This window comes from Suillus discolor (genome assembly GCF_016758755.1).
Source record: "Suillus discolor strain FC423 chromosome Unknown F5147scaffold_40, whole genome shotgun sequence".
Lineage (NCBI taxonomy): Eukaryota > Fungi > Basidiomycota > Agaricomycetes > Boletales > Suillaceae > Suillus > Suillus discolor.
This window is the reverse complement of record NW_024541287.1, coordinates 14,785-30,401: the sequence shown is the minus strand read 5'-3', so window position 1 is coordinate 30,401 and position 15,617 is coordinate 14,785. Positions and strand designations below refer to the sequence as shown.

Here is a 15,617-nt window from a genome sequence, read left to right as displayed (position 1 = left end):
ATAGTAGAACTAAACAGATATGACCACAAATACTACCAGACTTCAGAATGAACAGTGTCTTCCTAGCAAGACACTAAATTGAGCAATATACAATTGCATTCACAATTTCAGCCATTATATGATTCTATATGGTAGATATAACACAAACATTCATGGTAGTTCAATGCTATTCACCATCAGAATCAACAGAAAATTATCGCAAAAAATGAAAATCTAGGTGGTTTGTGACCCCAGACACTCCGGTATATCTGGGAAAATCCATTAGATATATGGTCCAAAATACCCTGTGGTACGTGCCATGACATGGTCCCAATGGTCTATGGTCCATGGGCAGTACATCCTCTTTTGGTCCACAAAAATAATAGGGAAGGACCGTGGAACGTTGGAGAGACCAGCAGAAACATACCTCTTAGGTACAAATCTCTATAGACAACAATCAACCTAAGAGGTATCTAAAATGGGGTGACCAAAGTGCTTGAGCCTTTCTCTTACTAGTCTTGGACTTCCTAGGGCTGGGCATCGTTGCAGGGAATAAGACAAAAGCTAGAACGCGTGAATTTACCATCCGAACTTACTCATATTTGAGTCTTCGTGTCCAGATTCTACGGCAGACTTTGAAGTATCCAGTGTAATATCGCAGCAGGTGCTGCCATCCGATACCATACGGTTGCCCTTCCAAGTCAATATAAAAGTAATAAATCAGTGCAAGGTAGACAAATTGAGTAACACACCTCCAGGTGCACATGTAATAGCAGTCATGCCATCCGATCCCATCCGACATCTCCTTCGCTGTAGATCCGTCCTTCGCCAAAGAACAGAGTAAACCTGATGCATACTAGTAGTACTAGTAGCACGCGATCATGAATGTCAGTTGAATGTGAGAATCCGCGAGTGTATACTGCTCATGTCACGTGATAGAAGAAAAAAAGAGTTGAACTCAGTGAACGCATTGGCACAACTTGAAGATGTGAAAATGAGTCATAGAAAAGTTCGTAGTACTAGAAGTACATTTACTAGTACACTATTCTACAAGAAAGTCATGCTAGAGTAATGTGAGATTAGAATCGCAATAGTAGTTTGAGGGAATTGTATTAAACAACAGCCTTCGCCTGCTTCTGTGTAAAATAAGTCCCCTTGGACTCTGGGATAACTCTCTTGCGCCTCACAGTATTTTCCCCCAGAGGAATCTTCAACTCTTGTGATGAGAAATACCGCTCTGGAGAGAACTCCTCTGTCTTGTAATTAGACAGAAAAGAGTCCAGGAGCTCCAGCACTGCATCGAAGGCTACCGGATGCTCATCATTGTGCCTCATCAGTTCCAACCAATCATCTGCGAGCTGGGTAAGGTCCGCGAAGTAGGGGTCGATTTGACGAAGGAATGCTGCCTTCCCTGAGTGGTAAAGGACATATTTGGACCCGACACACAGCGTGGTGTTTGGGTCATTCCAGCCTTCCGTCATCAACCCAGCTTGATTCTGCTCCATCCCGAGAGGGCCCGAATAATTGAGGAGAACCCAGAGGAATATCCATAGAACGGATTCAAGATCATCGGAATGGTTTTGCACTATTGTTGCAAGCGGTTGGGGAGGAGCACTGGTAGACGATGTCTTATGAGACTGTGGCGGATTGGAGAAGGTCGGACTGACGATGGGCTGAGTCAAATGGGCGAGATCAGCTTGAACCAATTGACTAAGGAGTTTGCGAGACATGAATGGAACTGTGCCCATACCGCCCCTGGTGAGGATGCTACGGGTATTATTGTCACAGTGAGTATTAGAGACATTGATTGCGAACTCCCAATTCAATCAAACAACCCTGTATGCCTCCAGGGAGATCTTCGATCATTGCGTTGTGAAGGCTGCAATCACGATGCACAACACCACGATCAGGATGCTGCATGTATGACTGTGTTGGGGGGGAGAACAATCAGTAAGGGATTGGCTCGAGCATTCAAGGAATACTTACTGCAAATGATATCGCGTAAGGCTGTCAGCAGCTCTTTCTTAGTTCAGGAACTTGATGTAATGGACGGGCACATGGTTTGAGAACAAGGCGAACATGGGCGCGAAATGCGTGGGATGTGCTCTGGATATGCTTGAAGCGAAAGTCACCTGTTGTATCTGGAACTCCCTTCTCCCTCTCAACAATCCAATAGTCTTCGAGGTGAGGGACACCAGGGACACCTTGCATCCACTTCAGCATTTCCACCTCATTCAGGATGTCCGTGTCATCCTGTCCTTGCACCCAATGGTCTTTGATAATGAATTCCTCACCCCCCAACTCGACCAAATAACAAACAGTTCCCCTGCCCGTAAGACCTCGACTGTAGAACAAGGTGTGGAGTATATTGTAGAACTTCTCCTTGACATGAATTTTACCAATGGGGTCCTTGTTGGAGGGGGGAGGGGGGAAGAGCGCTGTTGGGATGTCCTCGTTTGGCTCCGGAACAATTTCTGGCTGAAGTACCCCTGTAGTAGAGGCAAACAGGGCGTAAAGAGGAAACGGGCCATCTTCAAAAAATTCCACCAGAGTGCCCTCATGTGACGTGTCGGTGGGAGGATCATAATGTGTCACTTCTTCGGAAAAATTGCTGCCTCCACTGGCAGCGACAGAATCGTTTGAGCTACTGAATGGGTGACTTTCTTCGGCAATACCAGGTGCAAGCGAGCTGATGTCTTTGGAAATGTCGTGCATGATGGCCTGGTGTGGCGTGGCAGTGCGACGGGAAGTGCTGGCAGGTTTGGAAGGGGTGACATAAAATACGACGGTACAATCGTAACCAAGACACTGGGGACCTCCAAACACGATCCCAGCGAGTATTTGCAAATACATATCTGGATTGTTGTCGATGTTGAACACAGGGGACACCAGCCCCCCAGAATGGTCGTACAGATGGACGTGAAGGTCACGGTATCGATTACAAAAGGACAATAGCAGTACAAAACGGCGCCATGGCTGTCCACGAAACAACAGGTAAGCTTTGGTGTCCATGGAACTGCCAACACGTGCAGCAGGCTGGTAAGCGCTAAACGTGAGTTCAGCGCATACCATGAAATTGTTCCAGCCCAGCTGGACGACATGGTCGGATAGAACTAAGTCAGGCTTCCGTTGGATATCTTGAGTTGGAACTGCGTGGGTTGCAAATTCTGAGTACCAAACGCGCGATGCTTGAGTAAGTTGTTTGAGGTTGGGATTCGCGATCGATAAGGCCTCTGAGACAACATTGAGATAAAGACCAAAGGAAAACTCATTTGTCTCCTGGGCTCCCTACCAACGTGATTTGATCAGTATCTTACTATCTGTGAAAATCTGCATATGCACTGCTGGAGTGATCCCTGATGAAGGGAAGTCCCAATTCCAGCATTTTGAATTGATATCATACAAGGGCACCATGTCATCGTCTTTGAAGTTTTGAAAGTGAACCTTTGCTGCTTTGCTACACCGCAGCTTTCCCAACTTAATCTTCAGCTCACTTGCAAGGGGAACATTGTCTAGCTGAGTGAATGATTTGAAGATCAGTGGTAGATAATGACCCAGCCCGATTCCTTTTGGATCTTCATGAGTGATCAGATGATCAAGCTCTTTGCTGGTGAGCTTGTTCATAGTTGTAACATTATGCGAACGGGGCACGACAGGAAACGATCCCAGTTTTATTGTGGGCGCGACAGTTCGAGCTACTATGGCCATGATGACGGACGTAACTAACAAAGACTAATTTTACGAAAACTTATCCCAATTTGATAAATTATTATGTAGATAAGGAGAAAAATAATTGTTTGTTCCAGTATTTGTTTAGCCAAAACTCCGAGCAGTGTTCCATGCAGTTAGAAGTAGTGAGACGGTTATCTGCAATGCTACCAAACCGAGGTATGAGGTTTATGGGAGACTTGACCTGGGACAGTAAGATTACATCGCCAAGGCGAGTTCCATTCGACCTCTTAGCCCTCTTGAAGACATGTAGCTGTGTAGTCGGGTCACGACCATCAGATCCCAACAGTGTGACAGAATCAAAGCGATGAACGTAAGTGAGGAAGCAGTCTTGCAATGCATTCCCTGTGAGAAGCCTCATAATGAGCCTGATTTGAACCACGCTATGACCTAAGGGGAAAAAAGTCGAAAAAACACTCATGGATTACGTATGAGCGTACCTTGAAACCCACTGGCAGGCCACGAGAAACCAGCGCAGGTATTAATGAGAACAGTATCAAAGCGGCCCCAGGGCCATGCAGCACAAGGGGGTGTGCAATTGAGGGTTTGCACAGGTTGTATAGCGCTGGAATCATGAAAGTCTGTGTCTTGCAAGCGCAGTTTGAACCACACTTGCAAGTTGTCGAATGGAAGTTGTACGTCAGGTCCAGCTCTTCGCCCCCCACCTACTGGATGGACATGATGTTGCCCATGAATACCATGGTGGTAGAGAAAATCAGCGATGGCAGGTCGTAAGTCCGGAAGACCAAATTTTACAGCTGCCTCGTCAACAGTGATACTTCTGATTGATGGACTGTAAGCAAGATGGAATGCTGTCTGTCCAACAGTGAACATGTGTAATGGTCGAGGGACAGTGCCAACATCCTTGTGGCATAAACTGTTTGGAACCATGAAATAATTCATGATTGGCCGTGAGCGACCAGGGAAAGCAACAGTGGATAAGAGGTCCGCTGGTATATCTTCATCAACATCACCCTCATCACCCTCGTCACCCTCATATCCCTCGTCAACTTCAACCACAGTTGTTGATCGTAGCTTGTTGTGATCGAGTAGACTTGTGGCAAGGTCAAAGCGACAGCACTTCTCCTCACGATCAAGATGACGGCAGATTTGCGGGTCGTAATTATTATTGTTGCTCGACCGAGCTGGAACTTTAACGACAGTGATATGAGCATGTTCTGTTGCATCCGCAGTCCATTGCATGGGGACACCAGTATTGCAGATGCTCGGGACAATGCTCTGCATGAACTCAAGTTTGGGGATATGCCAGTTGGTGATGACCTTTTTACCCTCCCCACGACGAAGACCAGCAGTGATGATGGCGTCTTTGTGGGCATAAAATTTATTTAGTGCAGCAGAAATACGCTCAAGGCCGTCATCGTCGATTCGGCTAGCTTGCACAAGATACCGGAAGTCCATGAGAGCACATATGGCAGTAAGGACACCTTGAGGTGCAGCATCAGCACAGACTGCAATGATATAGTGTTGGATGTCGTGTTGACACCGGCCAGTGACTTGTTTTAACTTCGAAATACCTCCATGGAAATGTCGCAACCCAGTAATGCGAGGTAGGACAGAAAAGCGAAAATCAATCTCAGATTCCCCAAGAGCATTAATGAGCCATTTCGCATCGTGATCCCAAAACTCCCAGTGTACATGGTGCAGGAGTTCAGGAGTGAAGAAATGGGATGGTTCGGCCAGAATCCAATCGCGCCAAAATGACTCAGCAACTCCATTCAATTGAAATTTCTGCGCTTCACGGAAAAATGCTTCAAGATCAAGGGGGTCAGCCCATGTATAGACAACTTTGAGTTGTGCGAGAGTGGTGGACTTCGTTCAGGGTTCATGTCGAAAAGTGTCCCCAAACTGCTTAAACATTGCCATGGTCAATGGCGATGTCTTACCCCCAACAGCACATAACATCATTGCTTCCGGGGTGTCAGCAATATAACTCGCAAGTCCTGTATAGCAGTGCCGGCTATTACCCATGGGATCCAACATCATGACTCCAACACGAGCGGCTCTCTTAAGCGGTTCAAGAACGATGTCTAAGCACTGGTGTATGAGGCGGTCCTCCAATACACCCCGCATGTGTTTCTTCTTGTGAATGAATTTAGGCACCGGCAGTAGAGCAGTAAGGAGAAAGGAGTCGGATGAGATTTTGGCGCAAGTGTTCATAGATATGTTCGCTAGACTGATTATGAGAGGGTGCGCGACTCTATCGCCAGTCAGAGCTGAAATGGTGGTCTTATCAGAGAGACAACATAATTCCGAGGAGAGTAGCACCATCAGGCAGCGCTGACTGCAATGAGATGAGCGAGTGGAAGTCAAAACAAATTATTCAACATACCTGCATATTCCATGCGTCGTCACCTGTCATCCATTCTGAGTAGATGCGACAGGTTCGCTTTGCGGTAGAGTACACCTTTTGAGGCATGACATTGAATTGATTGCGAAAGGAAGGATTGTTCATAATGCTGGCGATGCATTCTAGAGGATCCCGCCAGTACAGAACCACAGGAGATTTCGTGGGATGTGCCGTTTCGATCACCCTAGACAACCATCGCAGTCCACTTGGCAGCTGCTCTGCCCGACCTCGTAACTCCTTAGCAGAGTGGAATGACAAGGAGAGGGCCTTGATCTAAGCATGTCAAGTCAGACTATCACAGAGGGAGATGAGCCAGAGCACTACTAACCATCTCTAGCGATAAAAACGAGTCAATTTTACCCATGCTCAGGCCTGAACGCAGCAGCCAAGATGCGACCTCCCACTCTTTCCGTCCACTAAACGGGTAATAGGGATTATGCACACGATGCGCACTATTTTCATCCGCATCAAACAAACCAAGAAATGTATATCCTCCTTCATACACTTCTGCTGAGCCCGGGAAGAGATCGAGAAATTCATTACGGGAGGCTGGGATGTGTTCTTCTTCAAATAGTCCCCCAGCAGCCTGAATGTTAGTGTCATTGTAAGAAGCCGAGTGGTAGTTGTCATGAACGAAGGACTCCTGGTCGACATTGATGGGATCATCTTCCAAGGGCTGAATAATTGTTTTCAGGCGGATGACATCTTCAATCCAGGTACTGCACACGGATCTAGGCTGGCTCATGTGGTGTGCGACGGCTTCATGAGTACTGAACCCGTTTTTGCGGCACGAAGGACACTGAAACATCTTGATGATGAAGTTGCAGAAGCAATCACTGCCAGCATTCACCGATTGAACTCTGAATTGTAGTAAGTAAGTTGATGACTAACTTTGATATACATATACTCTAGTACTACCATGCCCGGACTTCAAGATTTCAATGCACACTGGCATGCCTCCTGTTCTCTACCCCCCAATCGCTCCCGGACAGAGTCAAAACATATAGGTCAGGATTCTCGCGCTGAGCTGCACAATGTTATTGAAGCTTTGAATACATCGGTATGTCGGAGATTTTCTTTTCGCCACGTTATGCTGATGCAGAGGTGTTGCAGACTGTCGATAATCCTGAAGACCTCAAAGCATATCTCATGGTAGATCTGGCGAGGGTGAAGCGTGAAGTTTTTAGAGCAGAGAAGCTTCTCGCAGATTGCATGGTGCGAGAACATGAGGTCACGGCTAGTTTGTTCAGAATCAGAGCCACCACCTTGGGGAAGAAACTGGATGCTACTGATGACGAGCTTGGTTCGCATGTGGATCACCTGTAAGAATAACAATCTCATAGTACCAACCTGCCACCCTGATGGTATGTTCCACACGAATTTCCTTGACTAAAAATGATGTCTTTCTACTACTAGAGCCAAATATATATCGCATGCACCGCGTCACTATCCAACTCGACTAACGCTAACGGGCATGTTGTATCGTGACTTGGATTTTTTTATACCCATCTGAATGTGTAGTCTGCGTTACTACTATGTATGAGTAATATACTTGTTTTTGTCTCGCATTGGAACAGGTGACTTTCGCTTCAAGCATATCCAGAGCACATCCCATGCATTTCGTGTCCATGTTCACCTTGTTCTCAAACCATGTGCCCGTCCATTACATCAGTTCTGAACTAAGAAAGAGCTGCTGACAGCCTTACACGATATCATTTGTATACTAATGTTAACTTGTTGCCTACCAAGAACGCGAATTTACACTACAAATTGCTGTATGCACTGGTGATTATGTGAGTATCTGTGGCCATCTGGTGCCGTTGTCTGCGAGAGGACTGTGTGTGCTGTGTGAGCTGTCGCAGCTGTGTAAGTCTGTCAATGCTTGGCCGCTTAGGCCAAAGTCTGTGAGAAAATTGTGGTTTACTGATGTAGGTAGCGCTGCGGACTTTGATTACAAAAAGCTGTTCTTCGCTTCCTGACAAGTTATTTTTGACCCTCGTTTCCATTCTCCGTCGATAGCAATTCTAAAGCCTTAGTAATTTGGTGTTGCCACAGGTACACCATATCAATGTCATGTATTTAACACTCGATGACACTAGGATCTGTGCCTATTAATGCAGGATGGACCTATACGAGAACGATGGGTTTCACTCTTACATGTTGACCGAAACATGATGCCATCGAGATGAGCCTGCACAATCAGAAATTAGCTTCCTGGCGTGACATCAAGTGCACGATGCATTGAACATGGTGCGCTTTGTATTGTCTGAATTCTGCAGAATGATACTTGCTCCATAAGAGTAATTGGAGAGCTGTTGCGCCTCGAGCTCAGTCAGTGATGCCGAAGAGTGTGTACATACTTGTTTCATGCACATCACACATTGACCTGATTTGATCGATGACTACATGGTCAATACCAATTTGGAAATCAAAATCTATTTTGATTGCCAGCTTTTTGTTTGACTTTGCACCGTTTCACTCCTTGAGGCAGGATCAAATATCCATATCCGTTATGCTGATACAAGGGCCGAACGGTGGTATATCTAGCACGAACGCTGTCGTTATACACCACTGACATTCCCCACTCGCTTACCCATCCCTCGAACATGACCTACGTCTCAAATGATCCCATTTGGTGGCCGACAATCAATTCGAATGTTCTTTTAAGCTATTGGATAGGTTCATCACATCAACATGTCTAGATCTAAGTTGACTTGCGGTTTCGCAGTTGTCTCCGGCATCGTGGTGGTATACGATTGGGGTAAGCAGGACGGTGTTCGAAAATCATTGATATTCTCATCATGTTTCCAGTCTTGACACTCGGACAAGAGGTACGTCGACGTTATCGCCGGAGCAGCCAACTCGCTAAGAATTATGCCATAGGTTGAGCTCATCTGGGTGAGTGACAAGAGTTCTGTATCAAAAGAAATACGAATACATTGATTTGGCGACAGAGACAACGCTGGTCTCTCATGACTGTGTTGTATTTGGCTGTTCGTACCTCATGTTGTACTATAGCGTGGTTAGCGGTTGTGCTGACTCCAAAATGTTTTAGATACGCTATGTTGGAATACCGTATTCTGTGTATGTGTCGAGGCCAACAAAATCCAAATTGGCACCGTGCTAATAGCTCAGCTCTGACAATCAGTGCCAGAGTTCTGCGTATGTCTCATATGTGCTGTGTTCGATTGTTCTGACTGACGGCACACAGCAAATATGATATGGGTCTCGCTGACAGATGCAGTAAGTATTCCGCAACCATCTTATTCGCATCTGATGAATACACTCATTTGTAGGTGTGAGTAAGATTCTGACCATCATGATCGAGCTTATCTAAACATAAACACTTAATAGGTGTAAGTTGGAGCGTTTGATCCTACTATCATAGAGGGTGTTAACTAATTAGGTGGTCCAGGCAATATTATGTACTACGCATTAAATGGCACAAGCATGGTCGTAGGTGCCATGTTAGGTGGTGAGTTATCTAGCTGCAATACCTCAGTGATATCGACTCGACTGAAACATGATGCAAGTCATCATGATTGCTCGGTTGCATGCAATGTATCAGGGATCTAGGGCGATGCTTATCTTCCTTATTATCATTTTCCTGACTGTAAACATTGCCTGCGGAGTAATCATAGCAATAATACTGAAAGATACTGTAGGGGGTAAGCTTCACTTGTTGACCTAAAGAACACGGCTGATTGGATAAACACCAGAGGAGTTGATAATCTCTGGCATGTATATGTGCCATTATGGATATGAAGGGGACGTCCAGCCTCTTGTTTCAGTGTTTTGGACACTCAACACTGTTTGGGAGGTTCTCGCACTGTCCCTTTCAGTCTGGATTGTTGTGAAACACTTCCGTGAGCTGCGACGACTCGGCCCATCGACAGGATCGATTATCGGGGACTGTTTCAGAGTGCTGATGCAATCTCATGTGCTTTATTTTGCGAGGTGAGCTTGTAATGTCAATTTAGTTTTCTTTTTCTCAAGTTCCGCCCGTGCTAGCTCTGTTTGTATCTCTTGCCTTGAACTTACAATTCCCGCTCAAGAGCTCATGGTGCGCTGACCCATTGTTGACATTTGCGTGTAACCAATGCTCATCATTTCGGTAGAATAAAAATTCTATTGCAACTCAGATACTTAATGGTGCTGTTCCGATTTTATCGGTCGTGCAGATGTTTGTGCTGGGACCACGCCTCATTCTTAGCGTTCGAGAATACCACGCCAAACTCATGGAAGACTCCGACGCAGAAACTAGCATGAATTCGATTGTTATTGTTTTCAAGGAGCGTGTACATGTATCCACTAGCAGTACTGTATAGGGACATGCTTGCTGAATGGTCTGCAGGGAGAAATTTGATCGAGAATCCGTGGTGGTATCTATTTCACATATGGTATTTCGAAGTATATTTGAAAGGTCTAGGCACAGCTATTTCTTGTTGTATCTGCCAATAGTCTCCTCGCCGATGGCCCTTCTCCACAAGGTCTACCTAGCTATGAGTCGAGCCTTTTCTACTCAATGAATGTAGGATCGCGAATATGAGCACGTGGAACGGACTTCTTCGGTCATCAACTTATACAGACAAACATCACCGTACCCTGAAAAATTGGACCGTGAAACATGCATACCAATAACGCTAGCTATAGTAGAAGTAGCGTTGCCGAGATCGGACAGCTTATAGTACAAATTGAATAAATTATGAGCGATATGACAGACTTTAGCTTTGAACCTGCATAATTGGCTGAAGGTGTGCCTGGGAAGCCATTAGGGTGACCAATGTAGTTTTTGAATGGACTTGTTTCTGATGGTCCTTCTCCACGTTGTATACCTTCGATAGCGCCTGTGAGTCGAGCCGTTTCTGTCGAATGACTAAGGGTTGTGCACAAGAGCGGAGCGGAATGGACCAGACGCATGTCTAACCCTATATCATCCATCTGGGCTGCAGAACGAATTGTGCGTGAAGAGGCGAAGTAGGCACTATCGCGAGTTTGAAGTCTATTCAAACACGATGCAACCATATTTAGCATGATGATTTAAGAAGGGACTGACGGGGGAGTATATGCTTTTGTCCCGAATGAATGCGCGTGGCAAAGAGATGACAAGTGCTGAGTGGAGAGTATAGAAGCGATCCAAGTCGAAAAGCATCAAGCGCGCCTGGGAAGTATCAGCAAGGCGCCCACCACCCTTGAGATCTGTTGACACCTATCATAGAGAAAGTTGCACGTCTGTCAGCGTGAAGCATCGAACCAGATTATGACACGGACCCATCTGTTGACACCATCGTCATCAATAACTGTCACCGTGAGTAGCATGTCGGTTCAGACAGCTGGTCTGGCAACGGTCTCGCTCATCCATCTAGACCAGTTGGTGGACTCGGGCAAATGGAATACAAGGGAAAATTCTATTTTTGAAAACGAGAACGAAGATTTGCGGAAGCCCATATAGCTGATAAAGCAATGGTTCTTCATGGACATCATCATCCATCTGGGCTGTCCATGCCATGTAGATGGATTACGAGAGGAAAACAAGCGTGTTGCAGGTAGTGAGAGCATATCCTAAACGAAACCCATAGAAATGCTTACCTTGAGCATTGAAATACGTAGTTTGTTCGATAGACTGGTGCATCATCCTCGGGTGGGGTTGGGGTAAAGTCTAGGTCTAGACGCAGATCAATAATCAAGCGATTCTATTGATGCTCGAGGACGGCGGACACATGAGCACTGCTGTATTGATGGTGAGTTTAGCATATGCCGTCGACAGGTGGAATGGGGCAAACAACTTACAACTGGCCAAAACCAGACGCCCTGAATAAGCGTCTCTAATGCATATGCCAGTGTCAATTCTTTGGGGGCGCAGTCCTATATTGGAATGCGCAGATCAGCGTGGGTGCATATGGGCTGGGATTATCAGTTCGGAAATCTGAAGAGAAGACGTGTCACTGTAGGAATCAAGGAATAGAGCTGCTCGTGAGGCTGGCGAAGTATTTCATGGCGTACAAAGAAGGTCCAACTAGTACTCAGCCTCAGATGGCATAATGCCTGTCCGTCGAACTTGACGCGCACGTCAGTTCTGGTCCTTCTGTTAGCCGATTACTTGCAGAGCACTGCGACAGTCAGATCTGCTAAGCAGAGTTTGAGCAGAGTGGTTCATTCGTCGACTCTCGGCAAACACCGAAGGCAGTAAATGGCTTTCAGAGTCAGACCAATTTTCAACGTCGTTAGTACGTTGCCGATGGAGGCCCCGTATCTTCTGTACTATGTTTGGTGCGCGCCAGAAAACACTACTATTATTCATTGATCATGTCCAATATCATGTATGTCTTGAGCCCCCTGCTTCAACACGGTCTATTCTTTCTCTGGATCATCATCATACCCAGCAGCGTGTTTGGTGCCTTTATTGAACACAACCGGTGACCAACGGGCGATTTCAGCAATCAAGCCTCAATGCGCCTGCAACCACAGGCCCTACCAGTTCTGCTAGTTACTTACACTGCGACTAAGATTCTGAAGCAATGGTATGTCTGTACGATAATGAACGTTCCACCTGATCTTTTTGACACCAAGTACTTCAATCATGATCTGCAAATAGGCCCGTAGAGCTGGAGGCTATGCAAGTTATCCGCGCTGCCACCCGCATGAAAATTAACTAGCGGGCAACCCTGAACTATGACTGCAAACCAGCGTCTTGCTCGTGACCCAAACGTGGTTCAGTTCTACTGACCAAATTACTAGACTGGCTGGAAAGATTCGAAGGCGCAAGTCAGGCACTAGGAGGAATAGTATGAGAGAAGCAGAAACCACACTTGATCTTCAGCTGCACAGATTTCGTGTCCTCGGTTTCCACATTGAGCCAACAGTATGGATGACGTCTTATATGTTTAACAGATATCAACCGCACAGCGCGAGTGAAGATGTATTTGCCAGTGCAATACACTACCATCGCATCAAGGGCACGATTAGATGCACCAAATACAATGCGCTGCTGTTTTTCTCATCTGACCTTGCGCCATGCCATAGAATACCACCCTATTACAAACAGCAATCGGAGGAGCTGATAGCAGGCCTCGAGCGCAGATCCTTGTTGCGATCACATCGCACTTGGACCTGTGTTAGATCGATGGCTACATAATTTGGTACGGGACACCTCAACAATATTAATGGTGTTGGAAATGCAAATCAAATTCTACTTTGATTATCGAGAGCTTGCACTCTTTGCTTGATTTCGCAACCTTCCACACAGATTATCCGGGTCCTTGAGGTGTGATCAAATATCCATGACTATCCTGCAAATCTTGGCGACACAAGCGCCAGACGGTGATATATCTAGCACGAATGCTATCGTTATACACCACAAAAATTCTTTACTCTCACACCCATCCGTCGAATATAACTCAGGTCTCAAACGATCCCACTCAGTGGCCACTAATGAATCTACTTATTTTTTTCAGCTATTGGAACGGTTCGTTGTATCAAAATGTCTAGATCTAACATTGACTTACGGTTTCGCAGTTGCCGCTGGCGTTGCAGTAATATACGACTGGGGTGAGCAAAACGGTGCTCGGAAACTGCTGATATTCTCACAATATTTCCAGCACTAACACTTGGACAAGAGGTAGGTCGATGTTATCGCCGCAGCAGCCAACTCGATAAGATTGGTGTCGTAGATTGAACTCATCTGGGTTAGTGACAAGAGTCTCGTATCAGAAGAAAATAAGAGCCTGCAATGACTTCGCGACAGAGACAACGTTGGTCTCTGATGTCTGTGCTGTATTTGCTTGTTCGTACCTCATATTATGCTATAACGTGATTGGCAGTTGTGCTGACTCCCCAATGTTCCAGATACGCTACATTGGACTACCATATTCTGTGTATGTGTCCAGGCCAGCGAATTGGCACTGCTAATAACCCATTTTTGATAATTAGTACCTATATTCTGCGTATGTGTGTGTCATATGCGCTGTGTTTAATTCTTCTGATCGTGGCACAGAAAATATGCCAATGGTCACTCTAACAGATGCAGTGAGTATTCCGCAGCCATCTCATTCCCATATACTGAATACACTAATTTGTAGGGGTGAGTGAGATTCTGAACGCTGAATGTGGCTCAACATAATGATGCAATAGGTGTAAGTCGAAGCATTTGCTACTAATACAAGCATGATCACTATTTGAGTTTTCAGGCAATATTACGATGTACGCGCTGACTGGGGCAAATGTGGTCATAACTGTCATGTTAGGTGGTGAGTTACCCAGTCGCAGTACCTTTGGCATTGACTTGACTGAAACATAATGGAAGTCATCATGATTGCTCGCTTACATGCCATGTATCAGGGATCTAGAATGATGCTCATCTTCCTTGTTATTGTCTTTCTGGCTGTTAATATTGCCAGCGGAGTAATCTCGTCGATAGACGTCAAGTACATTGTAGCGGGTAAGCTTCACTTGTTGACTTGAAGTATACGGGTCATTAGACAAACACTAGGGGAGTTTATACTCTTTGGCACACATACGTGCAGTTTTGGCTTTGGGATAGATGCTCGGCTTCTCTTTTCAATGCTTTGGATGCTCAACACGGTTTGGGAGGTCCTCGCACTGTGTCTTTCAATCTGGGTCTCTGTAAAACACTTCCGTGACCTGCGACGACTCGGCCCATCGACAGGATCGACCATCGGGGACTGTTTCAGAGTGCTCATACAATCACACGTTCTTTATTTTGCAAGGTGAGCTTGTAATGTGAACGTGGTCATATTTTTCCACTCAAGTTCTGCACATGTTAGCTTTGTTGGCCTCTCTTGCCTCCAGTTTGCTAGAGTCTCTCCAGAATTCTTGGTGCGCCGAACTGTTGCTTACATCTCCGTGTAACCACTGCTCATCGTTCTGTAGAATCCAAATTTTATTGGATCTCAGATGCTCAATGGTGCTCTTCAAATTTTATTGTTTGTACAGATGTTTGTGATGGGACCACGCCTCATCCTTAGTGTCCGAGAATATCATGCCAAGTTCGTGGCATGCTCCGATGCAGAAACTAGCATGAATTCGATTGTCTTCCAGGAGCATGTACGTGTATCAACTAGCAGTACTGTGTAGGGACACACTTGCCGAGTGGTCTGCAGGGAGGAGACATCGAGGATTCTTCAGTATTTATTTAATATATGGTGTTTCGAAGTATATTTATGTTGAGGCTTATGTAGACAAACCTGTTTCTTGTTGTATTACTACTGGAACTCAGTGAACTGGCCGCCCACACTTGCACCAAGTGGCAAGCCGTAATTATTCAGAACGTCTAGCAGCCAACCCAGTCCTTGATGCCCACGACAGGTCATTTTCGACGCTCGTTTCCGTTTCTCCTCTACCACTGTCGAGGGCAATTATAAAACCTTGATTTATCGCTGTGATTTGGTGTCACAGGTCAGCATATCATAGCTTTGATGTGTTAGATATTCGATCTGTGCGGACTGAAAAACATCACTGAAATATAATGGCCAGCCTTTTGCCTGTTACGAGCTTCTTGCATGTGCGATTTGTCTTTCGGCCT

General features: G+C 45.8%; 6 protein-coding genes across 6 annotated transcripts; 3 read left to right on the top strand and 3 right to left on the bottom strand.

Moving 5' to 3' along the window:
* Positions 1 to 1,091: 1,091 nt before the first annotated feature.
* F5147DRAFT_775469 (uncharacterized protein) lies at positions 1,092 to 1,709 on the bottom strand (the record flags this gene model as incomplete). Its single annotated transcript, XM_041441731.1, has 1 exon — positions 1,092 to 1,709. The coding sequence occupies one exon, from the start codon at positions 1,707 to 1,709 to the stop codon at positions 1,092 to 1,094; it is 618 nt and encodes a 205-aa protein (XP_041290946.1).
* Positions 1,710 to 1,989: 280 nt separating this feature from the next.
* On the bottom strand, positions 1,990 to 3,687 carry F5147DRAFT_775468 (uncharacterized protein; the record flags this gene model as incomplete). The annotated part of the gene is made up of 2 exons (XM_041441730.1): positions 1,990 to 3,267; positions 3,322 to 3,687. 2 exons carry the CDS (start codon positions 3,685 to 3,687, stop codon positions 1,990 to 1,992), a joined length of 1,644 nt encoding a protein of 547 aa, XP_041290945.1.
* A 61-nt stretch (positions 3,688 to 3,748) lies between these two features.
* F5147DRAFT_746513 (uncharacterized protein) lies at positions 3,749 to 6,884 on the bottom strand (the record flags this gene model as incomplete). The annotated part of the gene is made up of 7 exons (XM_041439852.1): positions 3,749 to 4,098; positions 4,149 to 4,376; positions 4,407 to 5,513; positions 5,694 to 5,926; positions 5,970 to 6,010; positions 6,059 to 6,349; positions 6,405 to 6,884. The coding sequence occupies 7 exons, from the start codon at positions 6,882 to 6,884 to the stop codon at positions 3,749 to 3,751; spliced, it is 2,730 nt and encodes a 909-aa protein (XP_041290944.1).
* Positions 6,885 to 6,995: 111 nt separating this feature from the next.
* F5147DRAFT_775466 (uncharacterized protein) lies at positions 6,996 to 7,402 on the top strand (the record flags this gene model as incomplete). Its single annotated transcript, XM_041441729.1, has 2 exons — positions 6,996 to 7,136; positions 7,190 to 7,402. 2 exons carry the CDS (start codon positions 6,996 to 6,998, stop codon positions 7,400 to 7,402), a joined length of 354 nt encoding a protein of 117 aa, XP_041290943.1.
* A 1,368-nt stretch (positions 7,403 to 8,770) lies between these two features.
* On the top strand, positions 8,771 to 10,404 carry F5147DRAFT_775465 (uncharacterized protein; the record flags this gene model as incomplete). Its single annotated transcript, XM_041441728.1, has 11 exons — positions 8,771 to 8,837; positions 8,888 to 8,907; positions 8,960 to 8,974; positions 9,031 to 9,069; positions 9,132 to 9,160; positions 9,212 to 9,238; positions 9,288 to 9,319; positions 9,610 to 9,744; positions 9,796 to 10,033; positions 10,088 to 10,139; positions 10,195 to 10,404. 11 exons carry the CDS (start codon positions 8,771 to 8,773, stop codon positions 10,402 to 10,404), a joined length of 864 nt encoding a protein of 287 aa, XP_041290942.1.
* A 2,952-nt stretch (positions 10,405 to 13,356) lies between these two features.
* Positions 13,357 to 15,369, top strand: F5147DRAFT_654315 (uncharacterized protein; the record flags this gene model as incomplete). The annotated part of the gene is made up of 13 exons (XM_041433859.1): positions 13,357 to 13,541; positions 13,592 to 13,624; positions 13,675 to 13,694; positions 13,963 to 14,019; positions 14,070 to 14,101; positions 14,155 to 14,156; positions 14,207 to 14,208; positions 14,263 to 14,322; positions 14,379 to 14,513; positions 14,742 to 14,802; positions 14,893 to 14,911; positions 14,966 to 15,139; positions 15,274 to 15,369. 13 exons carry the CDS (start codon positions 13,357 to 13,359, stop codon positions 15,367 to 15,369), a joined length of 876 nt encoding a protein of 291 aa, XP_041290941.1.
* Positions 15,370 to 15,617: the final 248 nt, after the last annotated feature.